The sequence below is a fragment of the Syngnathus typhle genome, linkage group LG7 (assembly GCF_033458585.1).
Source record: "Syngnathus typhle isolate RoL2023-S1 ecotype Sweden linkage group LG7, RoL_Styp_1.0, whole genome shotgun sequence".
Lineage (NCBI taxonomy): Eukaryota > Metazoa > Chordata > Actinopteri > Syngnathiformes > Syngnathidae > Syngnathus > Syngnathus typhle.
Window position 1 is genome coordinate 18,739,537 of NC_083744.1, and position 25,436 is coordinate 18,764,972.

At 54.5% G+C, this 25,436-nt stretch overlaps 3 protein-coding genes and 1 long non-coding RNA gene across 6 annotated transcripts; 2 read left to right on the forward strand and 2 right to left on the reverse strand.

Moving 5' to 3' along the window:
• The first annotated feature begins 5,167 nt into the window (after nt 1-5,167).
• On the forward strand, nt 5,168-8,159 carry LOC133156983 (G-protein coupled receptor 22-like). The gene is made up of 2 exons (XM_061283160.1): nt 5,168-5,573; nt 5,994-8,159. The coding sequence occupies exon 2, from the start codon at nt 5,998-6,000 to the stop codon at nt 7,282-7,284; it is 1,287 nt and encodes a 428-aa protein (XP_061139144.1). The 5' UTR covers nt 5,168-5,573; nt 5,994-5,997; the 3' UTR covers nt 7,285-8,159.
• Nucleotides 8,154-9,406, reverse strand: LOC133156984 (uncharacterized). Its single transcript, XR_009714928.1, has 3 exons — nt 9,101-9,406; nt 8,797-8,990; nt 8,154-8,628 (listed from the first exon to the last, which is right to left on the reverse strand). It is a non-coding gene; the product is annotated as an uncharacterized LOC133156984 (long non-coding RNA).
• Nucleotides 9,407-9,509: 103 nt separating this feature from the next.
• Nucleotides 9,510-15,808, forward strand: idh2 (isocitrate dehydrogenase (NADP(+)) 2). The gene is made up of 11 exons (XM_061283159.1): nt 9,510-9,684; nt 12,500-12,591; nt 12,703-12,868; nt 13,112-13,272; nt 13,361-13,504; nt 13,583-13,719; nt 13,823-13,974; nt 14,052-14,164; nt 14,502-14,599; nt 14,668-14,760; nt 15,483-15,808. Exons 1-11 carry the CDS (start codon nt 9,567-9,569, stop codon nt 15,565-15,567), a joined length of 1,359 nt encoding a protein of 452 aa, XP_061139143.1. The 5' UTR covers nt 9,510-9,566; the 3' UTR covers nt 15,568-15,808.
• On the reverse strand, nt 15,634-22,299 carry znf710a (zinc finger protein 710a). Of its 3 annotated transcripts, XM_061283158.1 has the most exons (6): nt 22,117-22,277; nt 20,355-20,825; nt 18,875-20,290; nt 17,127-17,318; nt 16,833-17,055; nt 15,634-16,753 (listed from the first exon to the last, which is right to left on the reverse strand). In XM_061283158.1, exons 3-6 carry the CDS (start codon nt 20,234-20,236, stop codon nt 16,593-16,595), a joined length of 1,938 nt encoding a protein of 645 aa, XP_061139142.1. In that variant the 5' UTR covers nt 20,237-20,290; nt 20,355-20,825; nt 22,117-22,277; the 3' UTR covers nt 15,634-16,592. The 3 variants fall into 3 exon arrangements, with proteins under 3 accessions (XP_061139142.1, XP_061139139.1, XP_061139140.1); XM_061283155.1 differs by lacking the exon at nt 20,355-20,825 and having other exon boundaries at nt 22,117-22,299; XM_061283156.1 differs by lacking the exon at nt 20,355-20,825 and having other exon boundaries at nt 16,878-17,055; nt 22,117-22,297.
• Nucleotides 22,300-25,436: the final 3,137 nt, after the last annotated feature.

The window sequence follows — 25,436 nt, forward strand, 5'->3', positions numbered from 1 at the left end:
CACGTTTTCTCTGGTGTGTTTTGTGCTTTGTCAGCATTTTGTGACTGCACACCGGACGAACTAATGAATACGATTGACGAGAGCGAAGAGGAGGCTGGAAACGCGCCGGATCCGCCATGTTCCAAGGACTCGCCTGCCGTTCCCGTTACCACCGGCAGAGGGCGCAAGCAGCTCGACTCCCCCGCCACCTCCTAGCTCGGCTTGGCGCGGCGCGTCATCCAAGCGAAACGACTGGACTGCATGAAGATCCGCGCCGTGCATCAATCGCTCGCCACTCCAACATTGCAAGGACAACATGGCGCTTTGTGCGCGCCTCTTGAAATAGCATCAACTGCCCCGCATGCAGGCAGGCAGGCAGGCCTCTCAAGTCCAATGATAAGGGAAGCACGGCGCTGCCGAATGAGACCGCTCAATGGACTATTTCGGGCGCTGCCTCTCAACGCAAAGGCCGGCTGATACTTTGCTCATTGCCGTTCCCAGATAAAGCAGCAGTCATTCGCGTCTCGAGACCATTTTGAACGCCGTGAGGAATTCAGCCATGCGACCAACTCGGGCCCAGAAGCTCGAGCTCGACTGTGAGAACCGTACGATCTCATCTTGCACTTGCATTACTTGCAGGGTCTTTTGGCCGGATTTGGGCAATTGTTGCCTCCTTTCTCCAATGGTGGGCTGGTCTGGAATTCCAGCAGCGGGAGCGAGGTTAATTAGGCCGGCGGGCGGGCCGCATTTCCCCATTGTGTGTGCAACCGCGCTGCAAAGTCCGTTGAGCGTCTGCTGCTGCCCTCCTCGTGATCAAACACGCAGACACGCTCCCTCGACCTTTGCGCTCATTCAAATCCTTCAGAAGTGATCACTGCAGCGGATCGAGAGATCGATCGGTTCATCTGGCTATATGATGCGGAAAATGTTTTATATAACATAAAATATGACAAAATACTGGGAAATAATGATGAACATTTGACGTGTCTACGTGGCCGCTAGAGGGCGTAAGCTCATATTACCTTACAATCACAGCCAGAGCAATTTCTAACAGGAAATGACACACCAGCCACTTTGCAGCCGCTCATTAGCAGCCGGGCGTGCGCCCGAGGTGAGAGGACGTTCAATTTCAAATTTCAGCACCACTGACTAAATTCTTGCAATATCAGCCTTGAAGAAAAAAAAAAAAATCATGTGCAGACGGTGGCAGCTAGCCAGGAATCGATCACAGTATTGAATTGCGATCAGTAGCTCAGTCCACGCTCCTCATTTTCGGGAAGCGGCAAACGACACCGCCGTGGTCAGGTTACGCCAGGCAGGCGTGTTTGTCGCCTTTGTTCTGGCGGAGGGGAGAAGAGAGAAGAAGCCGTCCATCTTTTTGGCTTTGCACCAGATGCAAGTGAGGGACAAAGACTGATTTGTTTGTTGCCATGCACCACGTCGGAGGAGTCCAACACTCGACGTATTTCGATCCCAACTCACGGAAAGGTGAATTCTTTTGATATCTGTATGTGACTCAAATGAAATGAAAGTTCGACTTTTGCAATTTAGTCAGAGCCACTTGCCATACTTTCTCTCCGACAAGCTCAATCGCCTCCCCCGCATCGGGCGCATTTTCACGGTGCCGGCCGCTATCATATAAGAGGAGGCCTCCGCTCGGCGTTTGGAAAGAAACGGACCACCTGCTACGGATTGCCAGCCAAATCAAGTGCTGCATGGGGAATTTGTCTGCCTACGTGCTGCGAGGAACAGGGAGGGAGGTGAGTGGGAAGCGACTCCACGTGGTGGCTTGGAAACCACGCTCAAACTTGCCTGCATAAACAATCCGAGGTGGCGAAAGCGCCGCCGTCGTCGTCATCTGCGTGTCGTCTGCGGGTCGAGGCCTGCGTGCCGTGGTCGCGTGCCGCCGCGTGCCATCTGCGCGTGCCGTCGTCTTGTGGACAAACTTGAATAGGAGTGACTTTTGCAGCCTCTCCAACACGACGCCTCGCCGTTGTGCCGACAGATGGCCCGATCTGGGGCCGGTCCGAGCCGCTCATCTCCGGCGCCCGCCGAGACTAGTAGACCGCGTACTACGTTCGAGTATCGGGCTCGCGTTCTTTCCTCTTTGTTGTTTTTTTGCAAGGAGGCGCTAAAAGAGAGCTTGAAGACGACGCGTGCGGCCCGTTTGGCTCGCTGTCAATTTGCCACCAAAGAAAATTCAATCATCGTCCGGCCGAGGCTGAGAAATCACAGTGGTTTTGTGGCGTGGAACCAAAATGTAATCAGTTTGTTAAATGGCGCGAACCGGCGCTCAGCAGCCCGTCCGGCCGGGTCGGGCCGCCTCGTCCTACGCACGCACCTTGGCACAATTTCACTTCCACATCTGTGGTCTGCACGCATTGGGCGGACGTCTGCGTGTAACAAGCGTGACGCCATGGCTGATTAGCACGGAAGCGCTTTTGCACTCCTCCACTCAACCTGATGGTGAACATCCACCGCTAGAGCAAGGTCAAAAAAGAAGCCGTCGTCGCCAGCCGGCAAGGACCCTATTTTTCCCATGCAGGTCCCCCGGATGAAAAGGCACCGTCTCAATGGACGGGTGTGTCTCTTTTGGGACGGGCACACCGCCAGCTTAGAACAGTAGCTTAGGCGCTAACGTAGCGAGCTGCGTGTTGTCCACGTGTTGTCAACGTCGCCGCTCGTCATACGCGTCACCCTCCTCTCTTAGGCTTTCCTTCCACTCCAGAACCCGTGCCAAAGGTACGGCTGCTGGCCTTCGTGAAGATGCGCAGACAGACGCCACCTGTCAGCGCAAAGGCGGCGGCCCCTTAGCGCCGACGGGAGCCACCTGGCTAACGAGGCACCTGCTGCATGTTTGACGGGACGGAGAAGAGATGAAGAGAAAGGCGCAGAGGCCATGCGAGGAGCAGACGCATGCAGCAAACGGATGATCTCGAGGAGCCTCGCCTTTGGGCTTTAGAACCAAAAGAGCCGTGCCTACAATCGCGAGTCCTCTCTTGCGCAGGGGACTCTGTCGCTCTCCGGGCCCAGAACATTGAGCCGGCGAGAGAAACCACCTTGACGCTGGCTGAAGCAAAGCAGCTTAATTGGCTGCCCTCCCTCATTTGCCATGTTTGCAAAGATGAAAGCGTTTGTCTAAGAAAAGCAGCTGCACATTTTCCAGGAAGCGCAATTCCCAACGGGTAAGCAGACATCTAACAATGGCCGAGTGTGCTGCACGTGCGAGCGTCCTCGCCTCGCCGCACTATCTGTGCGCGATGCGACGCGAGTGTCGCGTTCCCACGCCTCGCCTGACACCGATCGCACAGGCAGATGTGGCGGCCGTGACAGGAAGTCGACCACTTCTGAGAACATGTATGTGGGGTGGGGGGGGGGGGGAGGGGTTGGTTCCACTGTGCTTTCTCAACTCTAAAGTTTGTTTCATAACATTGGATTATTTTGGGCCAATCCAATCCCGGCCTCTTTGATTCAAATAACGCCTCTTTTGTGCCTCTTGTGTTCAAAGAACGTACCCGGGCCGGGGTGTTTTCATGCCTGTCGAGGCCTATCGGGAGACTAACAAACGGCAGATTCCAAGGGAGAGGGGATGAAAATGGAGAGCCTCGCATAAGAGACGGACGCCGTCGGCCGATTTTCCCATCAAAGGGGAATGCGGGGAGGACAAAGAGAAAAGGGGTCGGGAATTGAACCCTGCATGGGGGACAGCCATTGATCCAGATGAATTTAGATTGTTGAGAATGGCATTAGCGAGAATGAAAATTGCAAAAAGCCAAAGTGTCTTTCTTATGAGTGAAAGCCAGCTCTCTTTTGCAGGCTATTGTGAAGAAGAGGAAGGCCGTGCATCCATTCTCATCCACGCGTGAGTACTTGGACTCGGTTCCGTGCATGCCGTCAGCGGCTCGGACACCCGTTTTTGCTCAGGTCCCGCTACACGAAAAGGAAATAGGTCCAGTGGGGGAAGCGCAAGGGTTAAAGCCATTACGGCGGACCAATCGGGATGGGGGGTGCACTGCAAACCTCCGCAGTAAAAGAGAGAGACAGAGCAGGAGCGCGAGGGAGGGAGGGAGGTTCGGGAGAGAGGTGGAGATAGCGGGAGCGCCATGCCGATCCAGAGAGGATGAAGAGTATTGGCACACTCGGGCGCCTGGATGGATGAGCAGAGGAGAAAGGCACAACGGAGCGTCTCCTGAACTGCTGCTGGCTTACTGCGGCCGACCTCCATCGCGTTTACTCGCCACGGTGAGCTCGTCCGCGTTTGTTTGGACCGGGAACCCACGAGTCATTCGCGTTTCGGAACGACGTCAAAAGTGGGCCGGCGCGCAGGGCAGCGCAGGGCAGCGCAGCGCAGCGCAGCGCAGCGCCTTTGCGTATTTCACCTCGCGTAACTTCTTGAGTGCGTCAATGTAATCTGGAGAGCGGCGTATTTCAAAGCAAGGCTTGTGTATGTGTGGAGAAAATGAATTGAGTTGCTCAATGAAGAAGTGATCAGCGGTCCGGATTGCGGGTTCCCGACCCCTGGCTGTGCTGTCTGCCCCGAAGTCAGCCCAGCGTGACATCGCTCGCATGCAAGCTCGTCTGTCAGCAGTGGTTGTCGTACGCGCCGCGCCGTGTCGTGTCCGCGTGCTAAGTTTCCCGAGGAATCGCGCTGCCCCCGTAAGGCTCTTGGCCATGCAGCCCACCCGCCTGCATGGCTGGCTGGCGGGCTGGCCGACATCACGACAAACCGCGCAGTGTGACACATCCGCGCATGATTTGTGCGGCAAAAATGAGACGGCGGCGCAATTACGTTTGCATGCATGAAAGTGTGCAGGAGGAAGACGGCGGGCTAGACGTCGTCAGAGCTTCGCCTCAATTCTTGTGCATTTCTTTCCAGTAACACATCACATCCCCCGCTCGCACCTCCGCCTCCTAGCTCCTGGCTGATCCATTGACGCTGCCTTTCTCTCCCCTTCAGGTCGCCCGGCTCAAGACGCAGGATTGAAGGACGGAGAGGAAAATGCCCTTGGCTCTGAACTTCCCTCCGACCGATCCCTCCGCCCTCAGCCGCCGCCCCCGCAGATCCTAAATTTTGCTATCGCCAATGTCACGCCGCGCCGAGCGGAGCCTCCGCTAATCTACTCAGCTCACTCGCGCAATCTGCCGTTGTTGAAGGGAGGGAGGGAGTGAGGGAGGGAGGGAGATCGCGAGCATGCTCAGGGGCCGGCGGCAGACCTGCCTCGCGCCGCGCCGCGCTACATGCGCCAGTCCGGCACCACTGGAGTCCAGCGTGCGGATTGGAGTGGCGGCCTGCTCGCCCGCCCTCTCGCTCCCTTAGTGCTCCCGAGCACCGATGCCGGAGGCTGACTGACGAACGGACGGACCCAATCTCGGAATGCGAGAATGCCCCCAACATGAGCCGGGCGACTGACAAGCGAAGCAAAGAGGTGAGGCGCTTCTGAGCGCACACTACCGGCCGCTCAGAAAGGACTTGCGCTTCAGCAAAAGCTCCGGAAGGAAAAGGAAAAATGTTTGGACGTGATGCTGAAGCCGACAGCTCCCGCTCCTGATTCCACCGGCCCGCTGCTCAGATAGTGCTGGAGGCAGGCACAAGGGTAAACGTTTTGCCATTTTTCCGTGTCAAAATACCTTTCGATGAGCTCATCTTGACTTTCAGTCCACTCATCTCCAGCAGAGTGGCCTCGAGTGTTGCATGGCGTTGTGTTCCTATGACTTGACAGCATGACACGCGGCCGGCCGAGATCCGGGCCATGCGCGCGCGCCCCCGCCAAGCATTTTTCTACTTGTACCCTTCTCGCATGTGCAGCACACACCGCTGAGCTGGTCATATCATTTCCTCAAGCTCAAGGACGTGTTGAGGGGGGCTACGTGCCAACACGGCGCGTGCGTGCGTGCGTGCGTGCGCGCGCGCGTGCATGCGCGCTGACTTACTTTTGCCATTTTGAACGAGCAGCGACGCAAGCGTACGCCAATACACCATCCATCCATCTGTGCTTTGTTGCTTGCTGTGACAGGAGAATGCATATCATCCCCTGGCCCAAGGAAGAAAGCACCATGAGCAGCAACGTGACCGTCACGGACGACGGCGAGCCCCTGGGCCGCAGCGCCAGCCCACCGCCCCCCGGGCTCGACAGCTTCCCCGGGGGCTTCCGGGCGTCCGTCGCCTCTTTCCTGGCGCTGGAGATGCTGCTGGGCCTGAGCTCCAACCTGACGGTGCTGGCCCTCTACTGCGCCAAGTCCAACCTGATCAGCTCGGTCAGCAACATGGTGACCGTCAACCTCCACGTGGTGGACGCGCTGGTGTGCCTCTGCTGCATCCCCCTCACGGCGGCGGCGGTCCTGCTCTCGGCGGAGGGCGACGCCGGCCTGCTGTGCCGCTTCCACGAGGCCTGCGTGTCCTTCGCCAGCGTGGCCACGGCCGCCAACGTACTGGCCATCACGCTGGACCGCTACGACATCTCGGTCAAGCCGGCCAACCGCGTGCTGACCGTGCGCCGGGCCCTGGCGCTCATGGCCGCCGTTTGGCTGCTGTCCTTTGTCAGCTTCCTGGTTCCTTTTGCGGAGGCGGCCTTCTTTCGACTCCACCGGGAGGCGTCCTCCGAGCGGCGCGAGGCCCAACTGGGCCTCTACTACCACCTGTTGGCTCAGATTCCCATTTTCTTCTTCACCGCCGTGGTCATGCTCATCACCTACTGGAAAATCTTGCAGGCGCTCAACATTCGCATCGGCACGCGCTTCCACGCCCCGCAGAAGAAGAAGGCCCGGCGGCCAAAGGAGCGTCCTTCCGTGACGCCGCAGCGGGAGGCTGCCGCCGCCGCCGCCTCCCAGAGCAGCGGTGGCGCGCTGGGCATGCGCACGTCCGTCTCGGTCATCATCGCCTTGCGCAGGGCGGTCAAGCGCCACCGCGAGAGACGGGAGCGGCAGAGGCGGGTCTACAGGATGTCCCTGCTGATCGTGTCCACCTTCCTGCTGTGCTGGACGCCCATCACCGTGCTCAACACGGTCATCCTCAGCCTGGGCCCCAGCGAGCTGACGGTCAAGTTGCGACTGGGCTTCTTGGTCATGGCGTACGGGACCACCGTCTTTCACCCGCTGCTCTACGCCTTCACCAGGCAGAAGTTCCAGAAGGTCCTGAAGAGCAAGATGAAGAAGAGGGTGGTGTCCATCATCGAGGCCGACCCCACCCCCAACAACGCCGTCATCCACAATTCCTGGATCGATCCCAAGCGGAACAAAAAGGTGACCTTCCAGGACAAGGACGCCCGGCAGAAACGTCTGCCTCCGGAGGACGTGGAGTCCAAATGACGCCCACCCTGTTCATCCCAGGCCCCGGCCCCCTTTGTAAATATCGCGCGGTAGGATCCATCGTCGAGGGGCGCCGACAGCTGAGGCTTTCTGCAGTCTGCTGTTGCTACCGTCGGTATTGCATGGCTTTTTGGAACTTCCAGCGCATACGTGATACATGTCGAAGCTAGCCAAGGAAGAAGGAAGCGTAGCCCCCTCCTCCCATGTACTACATTTCTTCCAATAATAAATGGGCTCTCTACTCACCTAAAGCGGGAGGACGTTTGCTCCCAGGCCTCGACAAAGATGAAAAAGCTTCAGGTCTGACCGTTGGCTAATAGCCAATGGAAATGCGGGGTCGAGCGTAGCCCGTCTCGGCTCTGTCAGCCCTCGGGGCCGGCTCGGATCCAAGGGCCAGAGACCAGGCGCTCTTGCGTACGTGCACACCGAAGGCCGAACGTGGCGGATGAGCTCATTCCATCTTGCCAGATGGCTTTCAGTGAGCGGCGGGGTCTTCAGCATCAAGCGCTCGCAGATGCGCTGCGCGTGTGCGCGCTGCATTCCTTTTTAGTCAGCTGGTTCAGAGCGAGGCCCTCGCCACCCGCCGCTCGCCACTCGACATACAGCAACGCGGTCGATAACGGCGACGGCTTCGCGGTGAACCTCACTTTCATCACTTGAGTAAGGTCAACTTTGCAGGATGATTAGAAGCCAAAACACTGCCATGGACTTTACTATTCCATTCTTATTCCATATCTGGCTCGAAGGATTGTTCCGCCTCTGAAGCTCCTATTAGCCTCGACCCGACGCACGTGTGCTGTAGACCACTAACGTGATCCAAAGACATTTGAGGCCCACGCTAAAAACCTCCCAAGAAAATAAAAGCGTGATTTCAAGCGTTTAGCCTTTTTTACAATTGGAAGACAATTCCCAGGTGGGTTCAAAACAAACACACTTGCATCAAAATAGAATGGAGCACCTGCATGTCCTGCCCTGTGTCCCGCTGAACCAATGGCGAGTGTCTTGTGTTGCCATGTCAACCACCAGTGTGTGTGTGTGTGTGTGTGGGGGGGGGGCAATAAGGGTATTTGATTTTATTAATCTTCCGTGAAGCCGCCATCACTGCCATATTTACCATAGAAAGGTTTGAAAGTGGCTCTGGATATTCCCCCAACCTAGCTGATCATGGGTGGAGAATTCCAAAGCTTGTTCTTTTATCAAATGTGCTGGGGGGGGCACACAAAAAGTCAGCTTGAAGAATTTTGCTTGCAGTTCGTACCCCTGGCCATTTCTAGAGGTCTCACACCATGGACTTGCTCTGTAACACCGTAGTTGGCGGTTTGCCAGGCAGTTGTGTTCCCTCTCCTGTTTGTAGCACAATTATTCATTAGCGCGCATGCAGCTCGCTGGAAATCAATGCCAGTTATTGGTAAAAGAAAAACAGCAGGTGGAAAAATATTCATAATAATAAAAATGGCTAATAATAAATATTATTATTATTATTATTGAATGACTAAACGGCAACATCTCAACCTTTGTTGAAAGCGGTAGCTTCGGCGGTATTGCTTGGCGTCATCTGGTGACATTTTTGTGCTGCAAACAGCATGAGGAGCTAGCTGTCTGCCGGCCCGCCGGGCTCGGCCGGCCGCTTCGCTTGAAAAAGGTTGAGCTCGCTCGTCAATTTCCTCGTTCCCTCCCCTCTGCTAAGTAAGGTGAACGAAGGTTACCTGAAAAAAATGTTATCATCGACACCATCCAAAATTGCCCCAAGTCATTAAGAATCGTAATCATAACAGACGACGTTATATTATGAAAGGTAAAAGTTGATTTCCGGTACCAGCATTGATTTTCCGGCATGATCATCACGATGTGAGTCATCACCACCAGAGGGAGCCGCCAGTCGTTGAGGACCGAGCCAGTATCTTGAAGCGGGAGTTTGGCGGCAATAAGTCCACCATGACTTGTCAAATTTTGACACGGAATTGTTTGTTTCGAACAGCAGACACGCACACATGGTTTTAAAGTCTGCTCATGCCAAGGGTCAAGCAAAAGAAAAAAAGAAAGAAGTTAGGGGGATGTTGCGGGACTCCCTGCCGCTTCAAGATGGCGGCTCGGTCCGCACGTCGCAGTTGGTGACGCGCGCAGTCGCTCTTGTGCAGAGGAGGGGCGAAGGGCGGCGCTGAGCAGCCCGCCTGCCTCCGCCCCCGCCCCCGCCTCCGCCGGGCGCCAGCTGCTATAACTTCTCAGTGCCATTATGTGAGCCCTCCTTCCTCTTCACTTGGAGTCATTCGGGCCGGGGAAACATGGCTGGCTATCTGAAAGTCCTCAGCTCTCTGTCGAGGTCTGCCGCAGCAGCCTTTTCCCGAAATCCCGCCGTGCTCGCCCCGGCTGCTCAGTGCCAGTCTTCGCAGCAAAGGAACTGTAAGTAAGCCGAGCGAATCGATCATGAACCGGGCCGAATTTGTCATGCGATGCGACTGAATGGGTTTCGACGTCAGCCCGCCAGCTCCCCGTTCGTCCGCGTAGCATTTGTGCTAGCCGGTCTCGCATCCTCACCCGGACGCGCTTTTATTGCGTTTGTTGCGAACATCGAGCGACAGAAATGTATTGAAACGTCATCTCGAACCCTACGTAGTTTGGACTATCTGAGTTGTTGGCGCGTCAAGGGCCGAGAGGAGCCTGTCTGTGTGTCTGCTTGCTTGCCTGCCTGTCTTTTGTCTGGCCCATTCAAAGTATGTGCGGGTGTGCTCCATGCGAAAGTCGCCGTAAAACGACAAAAGATTGCGCACCGGCGTTTCCCTCGCACAAGGCGAATGAATATTCGGTAGCCTCCTGGCACCGCTCTTATGAACGCCACCGTTCGTAACTGTCTGTTAAGAGGACATTTGTATTCCGGGACCGACAAGTCCAACTGGTTATTGAAATGATAATGAAGTGGCAGGAAATTGGGTGGCATCCTTGTGAGCCGTTTGGGGGCAAAGTTTCCCCAAGGTCAGGCGCCGCCGACGAGGCTCCTCGGTGGTCAGAAATGGCTGCCGATGTCCTCCATACTGTTTTTTTCCGAGACACGCGCTCTCTCGCTCTCTCGCTCTCTCTCTCTCCTCTGCTTCTGCAGTTGTCACCTTGCTGTGCTCTTCATTTGAACCCGATGGAGTTTTAGTTTCAATGCAAATCGCCTGCTTGTGCGATGCCTATTTTCAATTGTGCTGAAAACAGACTTGGCTTGAAGGCTTTCTGTTCTATTTCTAAGAGCATTTGCGTCACATGACTTTTGCAGGTTCCCCCAAATTGTCTGCAAGTTACAAACAGCGCCAGCCCACAGATTCGGCAGCCTGTTAGGGGGTTTGACGGGTCACTTGAAAGACTCCCTCCCGGCTTTTTGCGCCAGTGTCGTATTCCGTGCGAGCGGAGTATTTGGGGCAGGTGTTGGGTCTCTCTCAAAAGCTTGTAAAAAGGGAAAGAAACATGCCGACTTGCTTAGCACGTGGCCTCGCCGTTGGGAGGTGCAGTGTGAAGTTTGCGTGTTCTCCCCGTGCCTGCATGCATGCCTGCCTGCCTGCCTGCCTGCCTGCCCGCCTGCCTGCCCGCCTGCCTGCGGGGGGTTTCCTCCATGAACGAACGACGGGCCGATTGAGCTCGTAGCTGTGAAAAAGGACGCTTGTTTGTCTCGGTGTACCCCGCCATCGACTGGCGCCCGGTTTGCTGAGATATGCTGCCTTTCCAAACTCACTACAGTAGTTGAGGTTGCGTGTCGGGCATTGGATACAAGCTGCGACGGCTGCAGCTTGTGTGCGTGTGCGCGTCAGCTGAAAGTCAACACGGAAGGGCAATTAAGGTGACCAAAGGAGGTCGTCGGGAATCTTTCAGACTCTGCCCGTAGCTCGAGCACTAGCGGGTCGGTGGAAGATCGCAAATGTTTTTAGTTTTTTTTGAAAAGGTGCCATTAGAAAAGGCGCTGGGCTTTCTGACGAATGTCGCACCGCGAATACACACGGTGGCTAGCGGAGCGGGCCTGACTTTGCCACACTCGCCCTTCAGAGCCGGCGGGCCGTGTCGTTCCGTCTGGTTACATAACACACTCTGCTCTAGTCCCGCCCTTCTCCCCTCGCTGTGCATCCCGGGCGGGCGGGCGCTTAGGCGGGCTAGCGGATTTCACGCTGAGCTCGTCAATCTAGGCCAGGCCAGATTCAATGTGCATTTCCCCACGCTGCAGGAATTGACCAAATGCAAGGTTGGCTCTCAACAATTGAACCCATGTGTAGGAAGCATTTTCGCAGAGCGTGCTGCCGACGCACGAGTACAGTTGATGTCTGCGTCGTGAACTCGACAGCCCTTTTTAAGTCTTCAAAAAGAACATATGGGATTGTTCAAAAGAATATTTGAAATGTCAAATGCCGTCACACTTTTGTTTATTTGGATGCTTTCCATTGGATGAGCGGTCCGGTCCCGCCAGCCGCCGTACGGCTCTCGCTTCTGCGAGCGTGTGGACGGTCCCGCCAGCCGCCGTCCGTCTTTTGCTTGTGCCTTGACCGGTTTATTTTGAGTGCACATGTTGGCGACGTTGGCTGTTTGGACAGGTGCTCCTGTGGCTGCGAGTGGCTCAAATGTCCAGCATCGGGGAGAGGGGGGTCTGAGTTCAGTGCAGCTTTGTGATGTTTTATTCTGTTTAGTTTTGGAACCCTTGTTAAACTAGATGGAGAAGTGCAAGAACGACTTTCAAAAATGTCATGAGACTGATTGGATTTGGACAAACGCTCTAGCAAACTCTCTGGCTCAAAGCGTCACTGTCTCGCTTTTTTCCCCCACACGGCTAGAAAGAAGTCGACGCCGTGAGCCCAAAGTGTCGGCCTCGTTTCTGGAGCACGCGTGCAGCCTCGGACGGCCAACGTGAGCTATCCGTGTAAGCGGCCGCCGCTAGTCGGAGCAAATTAGTAGCCCGAAAGCTGCGGCCGATGGGACGGCCTCGGCCGGCGAGCGGGCTAACTGTTAGCGGCTAACCCGAGCTGACGACGCTACTTTCCTCTGACGGGATTACCGATAAGACGTTTATCTTCTTCCGCGCGTTTGTTAACCCGTCTCCTGGCAGGGTTAAGTCCAAAGTCACTTTCACAAAGTCGAGCTTAACTCGAATCTACTGGTCCGTGCTGGCGTCGGATTGCCAAAGGGCGCTTTTCAAAGCCAAACTGTCCAGGAGTTCTTTCACAGAGTCTTTTGCGGCGGCGGCTGTTCTCGACAGATGGCGACAAGCGCATCAAAGTGGCCCAGCCCGTGGTGGAGATGGACGGGGATGAGATGACCCGGATCATCTGGGAGTTCATCAAGGAAAAGGTGAGCCTCAAACAAAAGTGCGTGATGTAGGTTTGTCGTTTGGGTTAGGGTTAGTTTGGTTGTTTTTGGTGTGCTGCTGTGCCATCATCCCCTCCCCTCCCCTGTCCGCAGCTCATCCTGTCCAACGTGGACGTGGAGCTCAAGTACTTTGACCTCGGGCTGCCTTACCGCGACCAGACGGACGACCAGGTGACTGTCGACTCGGCCCTGGCCACCAAGAAGTACAGCGTGGCGGTTAAATGCGCCACCATCACGCCTGACGAAGCCAGAGTGGAAGGTTTGTCGTGGGAGCAGGAGGGACTACCATTTTCGGGGTGCGTTTGCAATGGCTCGCCAAAGTTGAACTCTTATCTTCAACTCAATGGGCTCACTCGTAGCAATCAAATGCGTTGCGCTCCAAAAGCAAAACAAAGTGCCTGGGGAAGTACGCAAGCTCTTAGCAGTCAAAACTTCATTTGCTGCATCAAACTCGTGTTTGGAATCGCTTTGACGTGTCTCGGTCTTTCTTTTGTTTTGGCAGAGTTTAGCCTGAAGAAGATGTGGAAGAGCCCCAACGGTACCATCAGGAACATCCTGGGCGGCACGGTGTTCCGCGAGCCCATCATCTGCAAGAACATCCCCCGGCTGGTTCCCGGCTGGACGCAGCCCATCACCATCGGCAGACACGCTTTCGGCGACCAGGTGAAGAACACCACCACCACCACCTGAACGCCGCCAGGGCCTGAACGCCGCCAGGGCCTAAACGCCACCGGGCTTTTCTTCCCAACAGTACCGAGCGACGGACTTTGTTGTGGACCAGCCCGGCAAATTCAAGATCATCTTCTCGCCCGCCGATGGTAGCGCCGGCAAGGAATGGGAGGTGTACGACTTCCCGGCGGGCGGCTGCGGGATGGGCATGTACAACACGGACGAGGTGAGGGAAGCTCGCGAGCGCCCATCGTTGGACTCTGGGCCTCACCCGTGTGCTTCTCTCGCTCTCTCTTTCCACCAGTCCATAACAGGCTTCGCTCACAGTTGCTTCCAGTACGCCATCAACAAAAAGTGGCCGCTCTACATGAGCACCAAGAACACCATTCTTAAAGCGTACGACGGCAGATTCAAAGACATCTTTGAGGACATATTCCAGAAGTGAGTGGCCGCGCTGCCCGCCCGCGCGCCGCCCGCACGCAACCCGCGCGCCGCCCGCGCGCCGCCCACGGCCACCTGAAAGCCGCCGTCCTTCCTCCCAAAGGCATTACAAGGCCCAATTTGACAACCTGAAGATCTGGTACGAGCACAGGCTCATCGACGACATGGTGGCCCAAGTCCTCAAGTCCTCCGGCGCCTTTGTATGGGCCTGCAAGAACTACGACGGCGACGTTCAGTCGGACATCCTCGCCCAAGGTAAGCCACACGCCCGCCCGCCCACTGTCCATCTCTTTGAGCCCAGGTCTGGTTTCTCTCATCCGTCTGCCATGCAGGTTTCGGGTCTCTGGGCCTCATGACGTCCGTGCTGGTCTGTCCCGACGGTAAGACCATCGAGGCCGAGGCCGCCCACGGCACCGTGACCAGGCACTACCGCGAGCACCAGAAGGTGAGATTTGTGTAGGCTCGGGCGAGATGGCGGAGCGATAACACTGCCCTGTGGCCGTTTCATGCTCACAGGGTTGCGCAATCAATTTGTCTGCGATGGGTTTGGCCTTAAGATGAACGGCAATGCCCATCATCAAGTAAAGTTTAAAAACAAAGTCTACTCCTTTTCCATTCAATTGTGGCATTGTACTTTGTAAGCTGGCCAAGTAGTTTTGGAAACGCGGACGCACTACATACTTGACAATGGTGCATGGATGATGGATGTTGAGAAGTTTGCGGTCGTATTGGCAAGAAGCCAAAAAACAAAGCAGTCACCGCTCCCGCCGCCTCCACTTCAGGGAAGGCCGACGAGCACCAACCCCATTGCCAGCATCTTCGCCTGGACCCGAGGCCTGGAGCACCGCGGGAAGCTGGACGGAAATCCCGACCTCATCAAGTAAGGCGCGCTCCGGCCCGCCTCGGCGATCCGAAGGTCCTCGTCGCTAACGGCCTTTGAACGCTCAGGTTCTCGCAGACGCTGGAGCGCGTGTGCGTGGAGACGGTGGAGAGCGGCACCATGACCAAGGATCTGGCCGGCTGCATCCACGGCCTGTCCAAGTAAGTTCGTCGGACTAGAGAGCGTGGCGGCGCAGTCATTTTGAAAAAGAATACAGACGATCCGGCTCCCGCTCCAATCAAATGCTTTCCAAAAGACCTTTCCGCACGCGCTTTGACTCGTGGGCTTTTAAGCGTTCGCTATGACAGCTCGACAGAATGGAGAATGCTTGCGTGGTGCCACGTGTCAGCGTTTGCGTTTGGACCCACTTGAGATTGCGGTTCGCTCCACCGGAGTTATCTTCCGGTTTGCATCTACTCCGGGGCAGGGGACCGAATCCACCCACTCCTATCTGTCGGCGGCAAAAGATGGGACGGCTCCGATCCATCGTTTTTCAAGGCCCGGTCGGGACTAGCGCTTCATCCACATTTCCAAATTGTTGCATTTCAATTTTTGATGTTACGACCGCGGCCGGCGGCGCCTCGGTAATGCTAACACGCCGATGTAAACGCCAAAGGTAGGAAGCTCTCGAGTACGTATTTTGTGAAGAGGGTGTCCTCATTGTTGTTGGAAGGGAGATAATTGACTGACTCGTCGATAAGATCATCGATTTGATTTTGCCTTTGAATTGAATCGTCAGCTGTGGGTCGTGACGGTACTTGGCGGGTGGCCGAGGCGCCGTCTGCTAGCGTTCCAGATACGACGCAGTAACGAGATCCTCATGATGCTTTGTGTGAAAAGTGTCAAAAGCATTGACGGCGTCCCTCCCTCCCCCCCTCGGCAGCGTCAAGCTGAACGAGCACTACGTCAACACCACCGACTTCCTGGACGCCATCAAGACAAACTTGGACAAAGCCCTGGGCAAGTGAAGGACTCGACGCAAGACGGAGACGGCCTCGTCGCGCTTCCGTTTTTGTACCTCATTTTTAACTTAAAGGTCAACCCATTCATCTGAAGGACAAGAGTTTGTTTGTGTTATTTCCACTTGTATGTGAAGGGGAGGACGGCACGTGCCGGGGCCACCGGAGCCTCCCTAACACTTGTCCGTTGTCACGCCAGCGTTGATATTTTCCCTAACGTGCAAGGCCAATAAAACCTTTGTTTGACCCAGCCGGCCAGCGTCTTGTGATGTCTTTGAAAATCCTAACGCAAAGTCTGAAACTGTTTTGCGCCTCGGCAATCTGGGGCCACAAATTCGGGGAGCTGCCGGTGCTTTTCGCAAGGGCTCAATGTTTGTCGTGCGTATTTCTCCAGCGTTAAGCGAGGCGCGCTTAACCGAGGCAAAGTTCTGAAACAGAGTCTTCGTTTTCACTTTAGTTTGACCGTAAACTCGAGTGTCCAAAAAGCTCCTTGATTCCTCCTGATGCTGATGGAAAAAGGCATGAGGACTTTTATTTCAACTGTATGATGGCCCTTGCTCTCGTAAACCGTGTTTGAGATTAAAAACAAAGCAAGACAATGTTGTGCTACGACTGCTAGGTTTGCTGCTTTTGGGAAATGCAGCAGCGGCGACTTTGCCTGAATGCAATTTGACAAGGTCTGAGATTGCACCTGGAGATTCTTTGGTAGTGCGGCGCCGCTCTCTCTGTTTTTCTGACACCCAAAAAGTTCCATTCATAAACTAAGAGATGGCTGACGCTGAGCGCTCAACGGCAAAAAGGCGACAGCGGTAGTCAATGCGACCTAGCGCTCGGTCTACATTTGCGTCAAAAAATGCTCGCTCGCCACTCTGGCCAGGGTCGCAGACAACTTTGGAATCATCACAGAGCAAGCCAAAGTTGACCAGTGTTCAACTGTGGGGAAAAGCGGCTTCCTAACATTGCGTACCAACGGCCGAGGAAAATAGTAACAAATGGCGTCCGTCCCTCGTGTCGGCCGAAATGGCCCTGCGCCCTCACGCGTTGCCGCAGCGCCCCGCTCCCGTGCCGTAGTAGTCGAGTGGAGAGAGTTTGGGAGTGTCCGCTGCGTCGGTGCCATCTGCCCGGTTCTCTGGCTTGCCAAAGTCAAAGCTCCCCTCCTCGTAGTCCTCCCGGCCTTCTGTGTCTCGGGGCGGCCCTGAAGGAAGAGGCGGAGAGAAATGGCATTGGGGGGCGCCCAGAGCAGCCAAACACCGAACAACCCCGACCTGGCGTACCTGGGCCCGGGCCCAGCCCCGACTTTGCCCAAGAGAGCGGCGTACCTCGGCCCTCGGCGGCGATGCCGTCGGCGATGCCGTGCTTGACCTTCATGTGTCGGCTGAGGTTGCCCTTCAGGTTGAATTTGCTGCTGCAGTAAGGGCACTTGAAAGGCTTGCTGCCGGCGTGGAGGTGCATGTGGCCCAGTAGGTTGTACATTCGGTTGAAGGACTTGGCGCACACCTGCAAGAGCAGAGCACAGAGGTAGCTCTTTGCTTTCCTTCAGCTCCCAACGGATTTCGGCCCGGCCCTACCTTGCACTTGAAGGGCTTGACGGGCAAGTGGACAATCATGTGCGTCTTGAGGGTCTGCTTTTGGACAAAGGTCTTGAAGCACACGTGGCACTGGAAGGGTCTGACGCTAGCATGGATCAACATGTGTCTCTTCAGGTTGGCGGACAGGGTGAACTCTCTGGAGCAGACTTCGCACTTGAATTCTTTGGTTCCCTGCGGGAAGGAGGTGGAAGGGCTCTCCGTGACCGTCGCGTTCCCATGGAGAAAAAGCTTTTTTTGCAAACCCTTACGAGCTTTTGTTTTCAGGTGCCGTTTTCCCAACAGTGGCGGAAATACTGTGCCAAGCTGTGTTCAAAAAATGCTGATTCAAGGAAAGATTCAAAGTGCTTTTCAACAGCGACAGACACCAGATGGAGCCAAACGAGCCGTGTTGAAGATTAGCAACGCGTGGTGGCGGCATTTTAGATGGAAAAGACCATCACAGTCAGTTAGTTTCTTTGACTGTCCAAACAGTAAAAGGCAGACTCGTGCAGTAGGGGTGTAACGATTCATCGATACTAGGGGTGTAAATCGCGGGTTTTGTCACGATACAATATCATATCGATACAAAGAACTACGATACGATATTTGCCGATATCTTAAAGCCTGCTGCGATTCATTCACGATATATCGCGATATAGTGCTCTACGATCGATATATATATATATATATTTTTAATAAAAAATATAGAACGATATCCTGATTTATAACAATTCATACGAAAAATCAACAAGGTACTGCAAACTCTTTATTTAGGAAATGACAAGAGTATTGTAGTATACAAAGTGCTTATTTTAACACTGAACTTTGATGTCGTGTTTTTTCTTTAATGCGGCGAGATTTGTGATCCCTGAATATTTGATCACCGCATGGCAGGATTTACAAACTGCACGTGTCTTGTCCGTTGAGCCATCGTTTCTTTGGAATCCAAAGTGCTTCCAATGATGAATCGATGTGTATCGATGAATCGTTACACCCCTAAACGATACACATCGATGAATCGATATAATGCTCTACGATTTATTGGCATCGATGCTAAACGTAAACATCGATTTATATCTCCGTGTTTGACCTCGAACATTAGACGCCACTTTATTTTGAAATCCAGTTCATTGTTGCTTGCTTCCTCTTTCCGGGAGCAGTGAGCAGAGCAGGCACGTGAAAGGGGAGCCGACAACTACGCGGCTCCTGGGCTGGTGCTATGGCTAGTGTCCAAGAAGACGAGGAAGGAAATTCGCTCCCCTTTGGGCTTGAAGTCATTCGTTTGGAAGCACTTTGGATTGCAAAGAAAAGATGGCTCAACGGACAATTAAAATTATTGTAAATAAATAGTTCAGTAATGCACTTTAAAGTTAATGGTATTACCAAAAAAGAAAGAATATTCATTTTTCTTTTCTTATATGAGAAAAAATATAGGAATTTGATAAAGTTCAGTGTTAAAATAAGCACTTTGTATACTACTATACTCTTGTCATTTCCTAAATAAAGAGTTTGCAGTACCTTGTTGATTTTGCATATGAATTGTTATAAATCAGGATATGGTTCCATATTTTTATTTTAAAATTAAATAAATAAATCAAAGTATCGATCGTGGAGCTCTGTGTCGTGATGTATCGTGAATGAATCACAGCAGGCTTTAAGATATCGGCAAATATCGTATCGTGTTACTTTGTATCGATATATCGTATCGTGACAAAACCCGCGCTTTACACCTCTATCGTGCAGCGTACCTTGTGCGTGAGGGCGTGTTGCCGCAGGTGGTGGATCTGGACAAACTCCACGCCGCACTCGGGGCAAACGTAGGGCCGCACGTTCTGATGCTTCATGGAGTGGTTCTGCAGCTGGCTGCGGTAGGCAAAGGACTTGTGGCACTGGCCGCACTGGTAGGCGGCGGCACTGGAGGCGGCACTGGCGGCGGGGCCCTGGTGGCTGCCCAGGTGGCGCTTCAGGTGCCCGTAGGTGGGGAAGTCCACGCCACAGCGCCGACACGCGTGGCACTGGCCGTTCTGATGCTTGCCCTCGTGGGTCCTCAGCTCACTGGGGTAGGCGAAGCCGCGGGCGCAGAAGCGGCAGCTGTAGGGCTTGACGTCGGTGTGCTGCAGCATGTGGCGCTTCAGGTGGCTGGTCTGGGTGAAGGCCTTGTCGCAGACGGCGCACTTGTGGGGCCGGGTGCCCTGGTGGGTCAGCAGGTGGGTTTGCAGGTGGCTGGGCTGCTTGAAGAGTTTGCCGCAGCGGCTGCACTCGTGGGGCTTGATCCCGTTGTGGCCCAGGATGTGCGTGACCAGGTTGTATTTGGACGTGTACGACTTGTCGCACATTCGGCACTTCCAGCGTTTCAGGCCCTCGCCCACGTCCACGCAGTAAGACTCGTCGATCTGCACGTTGATGTCCAGGCGGTCCATTTGCATTCGCCTGGCCAGACCCTCGGGGTCCGACCACAGCGCCGCCTGGCCGCTTTCCTCGTAGGCAGACTGGAACGGTGCCTGGTTGGCTTCCAAATACGGGTCGTCTTTGCCGCTCCCTCCGCCCGTCTTTAGATTGAGGGCCTCCTCCTCGGGTTCCTCCCCCACCAGCGAGTCCTCTTCCTCCCCGTCCACGCTCTGCTCTTGCGGCAGGGACGCTTCTCGGACGCACGAAGGACCGTTGCCGCAGGCTGGCTCTTTCACAGAGCTTTTCGGATCCCCTCGCATGGCGCGGGCACACGAGCCGTTGCTCACGTCGACGCAATCGGGAGACGTCTCCGACTCCATGAGTGCGCCTTTCACCCGAGCGTGTGGGCTGGCCGCCGGCTCCCCCTCGCTCTTGGGTCTCTTGGCTCCGCGGGGACATGGCCGTCTCCTCTCGCCGGCGCTGAGCCGAGAGGCCGGATCCCCGGCGGGCTCGGGTAGGTAGTCCCCGTTGGCCCCGATCAGCTGGTCGGCGCACTCGTGGTACTCCGTGGCCAGAGGCGGGCCCTCTTTGGACTCTCCCGTGTAAAAGCCGTTTGGAGCGATGGTGGCGCCGAAAATTTCATTTTGGGAGATGAGTCCGAGAACGGCGGCCTGAGCCAACGATAGAACCACCACGGGTTCCGTCTGCGTGCTGGCGTCCATTTGGCCTCGGCTTAGCTTTGGGTACGGCCGCGGCGTGCGCCCAATCTCCTGGTCCTGGAAGAAAACCACACTTTGAATCAGGAAAAGAGTGTGCCTCTCTCCGTTGTTACAAGCCCACCTTATGTTTCCCCTTTTCAGCCTCCTGATCTTGCTAACAAGGCTAACGGCTTCCTGCACTGTCAAAGACGTCCGTCCTCGCCTTTTATTGTGCCCAATCTACCTCAGGTTTCCGGGAGAGCCGTTTTCAGGGTTCTTCTGTCAAAGCCGCTCCGCCTTGACTCTTTGCTCTCCTTGAATGGGCACAGCACGAGGCGAAGGCGCTCAAACGGCAGCGACGCGTAGCACACGGCTTCCTTCCTCCGCGGGAGCATGAGAAGGGACGCGGCTCCGGCCGGGAAGTCGACTTCCGCCGACCGTCCCGGCGCTTCGTTCTCTCGGGTTGGGACGGACTGGCGAGCGTCAGAGTTACGGCGTCTCGTTTGGCTAGGGTAAAAAGCGCGGCCTCGGTATTGCCCGATGTCGACCGGCCGGTTAGGATCTCGTCTTTGTAACACACTTTTGATCGAGGGCTGAGCTCACTCAGAACTCCCTGGGAAATGATGGCGGAGAGAGAGACAGAGAGTGAGAGACAGGTGCACACTCCAAATACAAATGGATGAAGGCTCTAAACTAGCGGCCGCCAAGCTTTTTGGCTGCATGTACTTTTGATTGACACACGCTGTAACGGTGTGGTGGCCCGTACTTTGCTCCATCGCGGTTATTACATACGGTGCAGCGTTTTGGGGACGCAATAGTGAAAAGGAAAATAAATAAAGAGGAAACAGTCAATAACTGTGTGGGGTGAGCAGAGGTGACCCGGATGTGCCCATAAGCGCGTGACGTCGTGACTATTTTTAAAGTCGACCGACGCAGGCAGACTGACTGACTGACTGACTGACTGACTGACTGACTGACTGACTGACTGACTGACTGACTGACTGACTGACTGGCAGGCAGGCAGGCAGGCAGGCAGGCAGGCAGGCAGGCAGGCAGGCAGGCAGGCAGGCAGGCAGGCAGGCAGGCAGGCAGGCAGGCAGACAGACAGACAGACAGACAGACAGACAGACAGACAGACAGACAGACAGACAGACAGACAGACAGACAGACAGACAGACAGACAGACAGACAGGCAGACTGACAGACAGACAAACAGGCTCTTGCTTGTGTGCTTGGGCATGAAAGAAAAGGAAAGAGTGACTGGGTGTGTGTTTGAAAAGCGTCTGTGTGAGTGAGAATGAAAAGAAGGAGGGAAGGAAGGAGAGAGAGAGACAGAGCGAAAGCGCGCTGTGGGCGGGGGAGGAGTGGAGGGAGGGAGGGATGTAGTCAGACGAAGAGAGAAATGAGATGGAGGGGCTGAAAGATAAAGAAAGAGGGCAGAGGAGGGAAGGGGAAGGAGAGATCGAGTGAGCGTGTGAAAGAGAGGTGGCAAGACAGAAAGCAAAGGGAAAGGAGGAGGAGGAGGGCGACGGTTGAGGGAGGGAGGGAGGAAAGGGAGGGAGTACGAGCCGCGCGGACACAGTGAAAGAAGAGAAAGCTGAGCGCAATGAAAGGCTGACAAAATGAAAGACAAGACAAATGACAAGGCAGAAGAGAGACGAAGAGAAGCCTTGCTAATTGCGCACGCACGCACGCACGCTCGCTCACCCGGCCCTGGCCGGCTGACCGGCCTGCACTTTGCTGCGCAAAGTTGAAATTCAGACACCTAGCGACAAAGCGGCGTAGGTGCGCCACGCAGATCGGGCTGCAAACACCGCGCGCGCAAGTGTTTGGGGAGTCTGAAAAGACGGCAAACAAGTCGCCCCCCGCCTCCCAAATCATGCCAAGTCGTCTTGTAGACTCACCACATTGTTCTCGGAGTGATGCTTGAGCTGCTTGAGCGATCTCATCCTTCACGAGAAAGGAGTGCGGGAGTCAAACAATCCGCCTCCGATTTATATCCGCGGAGAGAGAGAAAGCGAGAGGTAGCGAGAGAGAAAGGTAGCGAGAGAGAGAGAGAGAGAGAGAGAGAGAGAGAGAGCGAGAGAGGCGGTACCACGGCTCGTCCTCCTCCTCCTACTGTTGCTGTTATCAGAACTGACTGTGCCTGCCTGCCCCCCCCCCCTCCCCGCGCCCCCATCAGCCCTCCACCCCGCCAAACACTCACACATCACCCCATTTCTTTCTCTTCCTCCCACCCTCTCCTTCCCATCTCACTTCTCTTTCTCTCCTCTGTTCTTTTCAAACACGCACACGCGCGCACGCACGCGCACACATGCACACACACACGTCGTATCTTCCTCTCACCACATACAATCCAGCAACGCACATTTGCTATGTGCGGACGCACGCACGCACGCACGCACGCACGCACACGCCCTCTATCTTGACTTGATCACGCTTAATGCAGCGCGGTACCTTTAGACACGACTTTAATATCTCGGATCACCTTTTCCCTTCGCAATGAATGGAAATGCCATTAATCCGTTCTAGTATCAAAAATGAAAAATATTCATTTTGGAAAACAGCACTCTAAAGACACGCAGCAATACGGTCATTAAACAATGTCCACTGTTTGCGTGTCATGATTTAAGGCTGCTTTCCAATTACAGGTTTGTTGGCGTTTGAGAAATGAAGGAGGTTACAATTGACTTCTTTATTTCCCAATGTCTTCGTGTGGATTTTTGCTATTAGCGGCCCGGCCTGATCTGTGTCCCTTGCGACTAGCGGCGGGGTCCACTGAGAATGCCAGGCTTCTTGTGATGTGGCCCCTCGTGCCACTGGGAAGCAACGGAAGAAAAGAAATCGTCGACGACGACGACGGTAAGTGACTCGCCAATTATTCTTTCATTGGGAATAACAACTTTAAATGTGTTGCTCTGTCTGTTGTTTGTGTTCACAAATACATTACTAGCGATGCTAACTGTTAGCATCTTTAGTCCTTTTTTTTGTTAGCATCGAGCTAAAGCGCCATTCCAAAAAGTGGTTCTGAAAATACACAGTTTAATGCTCTTTGTTTTGTTTAAGGTGACTGTAAACAACTCAGAGGCTATTTTTGGCTCACTTCTTCAACATCTGCCCAACTGTTGCCTGTTGTGGAGTAAATTAAATTGAGTTGGTGGCCACCAAACAGCGCGCTTATCTCAAGTCTGCGCTCCCAGAAAAATCGCAACAAACAAAAAACGGTCTAAGGACGCCTCGTATGTCGAAAAACCCGTCTCAAGTCATCGCCGTACTCTGCACATTCTCTCTCGTTTGTGCACGCCATTCTGAAGTACCTTTGCGAAAACGAGTGTGCACGTGCAATGCAAGCGCAACACAGGCACTTTGTCATTCCCCCCGCAGAGCAGATTGAGCGACTTCTCTGGGTGGACGGACGTGCGTTCGTCACTATCGAAACAGACGGACAGCTGACATTTGAACTTTTCGCCACATGCAGTTTGTCACATTTCAACATTTAATTCGAATAACTAATTAACCATGGAGACAGTCCAAAGTGGGAAAAACAATCCGATGTAAGAGTGACAAAAGACAAGAAGAAAGAAAGGAGCGAAAAGCAGTTAGGACGGACGGGAGGGAGGGAGGGAGGGAGGGAGGTGAGGGGGGATAAGGAAGAAAGAAGCAGAAGCGGCAGGGGGAGGGGGGCGCTGAGTGGAGGAGGAAGAAATAGAGGGAGGAGGAGTGACGAGGGGGTGCATGAAAGACAGAAAGAAAAAGGCTAGAGAGGAAAAAGAGCCTGGTGGGGGAGGGAAGGGGGGAATGCAGCAAAAAAAAAGCAGAAGTATGAAAGGAAAGGACAGACTGGGTGGTGCTGCTGCTGCTGCTGCTGCTGGTGGTGGTGGTCATGTCAAAGAGGAAGAAAGGAGAAAAGAACCTGGAGGTGGGAAGAAGGGAGAGGGAGCCTTGCGAGACAATGCCCTGAAAGAAGAATAAAAAAGGGGGATGGTGAGGTGTGAAAATAAAAAAGAAAAACAGACGAGCCCATCAAGGAGTGGAGGGCTGCAGAATGACTGAGAGGGAGAGGCGGTGGAGACCAGGGGGGAGGAGGAAAAGGAGAGAGACCACAAGAGTCAAGGAAAAGGAAAGACATTAACTATTGAACTTTCACATTTTCTTGCAGGCGGCCTGTCGTACCTTTGGGGGGGCACTGGCGTTCAGATAGTGAGCGAGTGGCCTCACGGGCTCAGCCCCATCCTCAGAATTAGTACAAGTCCTCCCTACTAATAAACACCTGCAATGACGTGTGTGCACAGGTGTGTGAACACGTGTGTGCGTGCGCGCGTGCGTGTACGTGTGTGGCTGCTCGGCGCGCCGTGGCCACTTGGCGCTGTGCATAAACATTCCACACCAAATAACAGGAAAAGGCCAGCCTAGAAAACCTTGATCAATCATCGGTGGCCGCGAGAATGAAAAAGAGAAAAAGAAAGGGGAGTGAGCGAGCGAGCGAGTGAGCGAGTGGGAGAGATAGGGACTGAGCGCAAGGGAGGGAAGGCAAGGAGTGGATGTGGTGGTGGTGGTGGTGGTGGTGGTGGGGGGGGGGGTCGAGTGCGCAGAGGGGGGGTGCTAGAGAGCAGGAAGTCGAGGGAGAGAAAATAGAAGGAGAGCCAGGGAAGAAACAAAGAGATAAGAGGCGGAAAGACAAAGAAAGCGCATGGAAGAAACAACAAGGGACACGTCCGTAAAACAACCACGAGCGGGCGGGCGGGCGGGCGAGCGAGCTGGCTGGTTCTCCATTGGGGAAAAGCAAAAAGAAACAGACAACAAAAGTTTGGGTGAGAACAAATGCACTTGGCTGCGTTCCAGCCCAGAATTCTTCCAGCGGTGCGACCCACCCACTTGTCGCTTGAAAAAGGAAAGAAGAGTTCATCAACATCCCCATGGGCACAAAAATAGGGAAGATGTCCTCAAAAGATGTTCTTTGGATCCAGCGTCTAGGCTGTGACATGAGTTGGTCGGCCGTTCAAGGGCCTCTTTAATAATAATAATCATAATAATAATAATGATAGATCGGTTTTATATAGCGCTTTTCTAAATACTCAAATCCGCTTTACATAGAAAATTCACACACACGCACACGCACACACACACGAAGAGTTAGGGGGTTATATGCAGAGTTGAAGAGGTGGGTCTTGTTTAAAGAAGTGCAGGGAGTCAACATTACGGATGGTCAGGGGGAGAGAGTTCC

Excerpts from the sequence above, each read along its gene's own strand:
- idh2 (XM_061283159.1), top strand. The coding sequence starts at position 9,567 with ATGGCTGGCTATCTGAAAGTCCTCAGCTCTCTGTCGAGGTCTGCCGCA. Across the intron at positions 9,685-12,499 it reads GTCTTCGCAGCAAAGGAACT|ATGGCGACAAGCGCATCAAA; the intron begins GTAAGTAAGCCG and ends TGTTCTCGACAG. Across the intron at positions 13,720-13,822 it reads TTTGAGGACATATTCCAGAA|GCATTACAAGGCCCAATTTG; the intron begins GTGAGTGGCCGC and ends TTCCTCCCAAAG.
- znf710a (XM_061283155.1), bottom strand. The coding sequence starts at position 22,161 with ATGAGATCGCTCAAGCAGCTCAAGCATCACTCCGAGAACAATGTG. Across the intron at positions 20,291-22,116 it reads ATCACTCCGAGAACAATGTG|GACCAGGAGATTGGGCGCAC; the intron begins GTGAGTCTACAA and ends GTTTTCTTCCAG. Across the intron at positions 17,319-18,874 it reads AACACGCCCTCACGCACAAG|GGAACCAAAGAATTCAAGTG; the intron begins GTACGCTGCACG and ends TCCTTCCCGCAG.
- LOC133156983 (XM_061283160.1), top strand. The coding sequence starts at position 5,998 with ATGCATATCATCCCCTGGCCCAAGGAAGAAAGCACCATGAGCAGCAAC.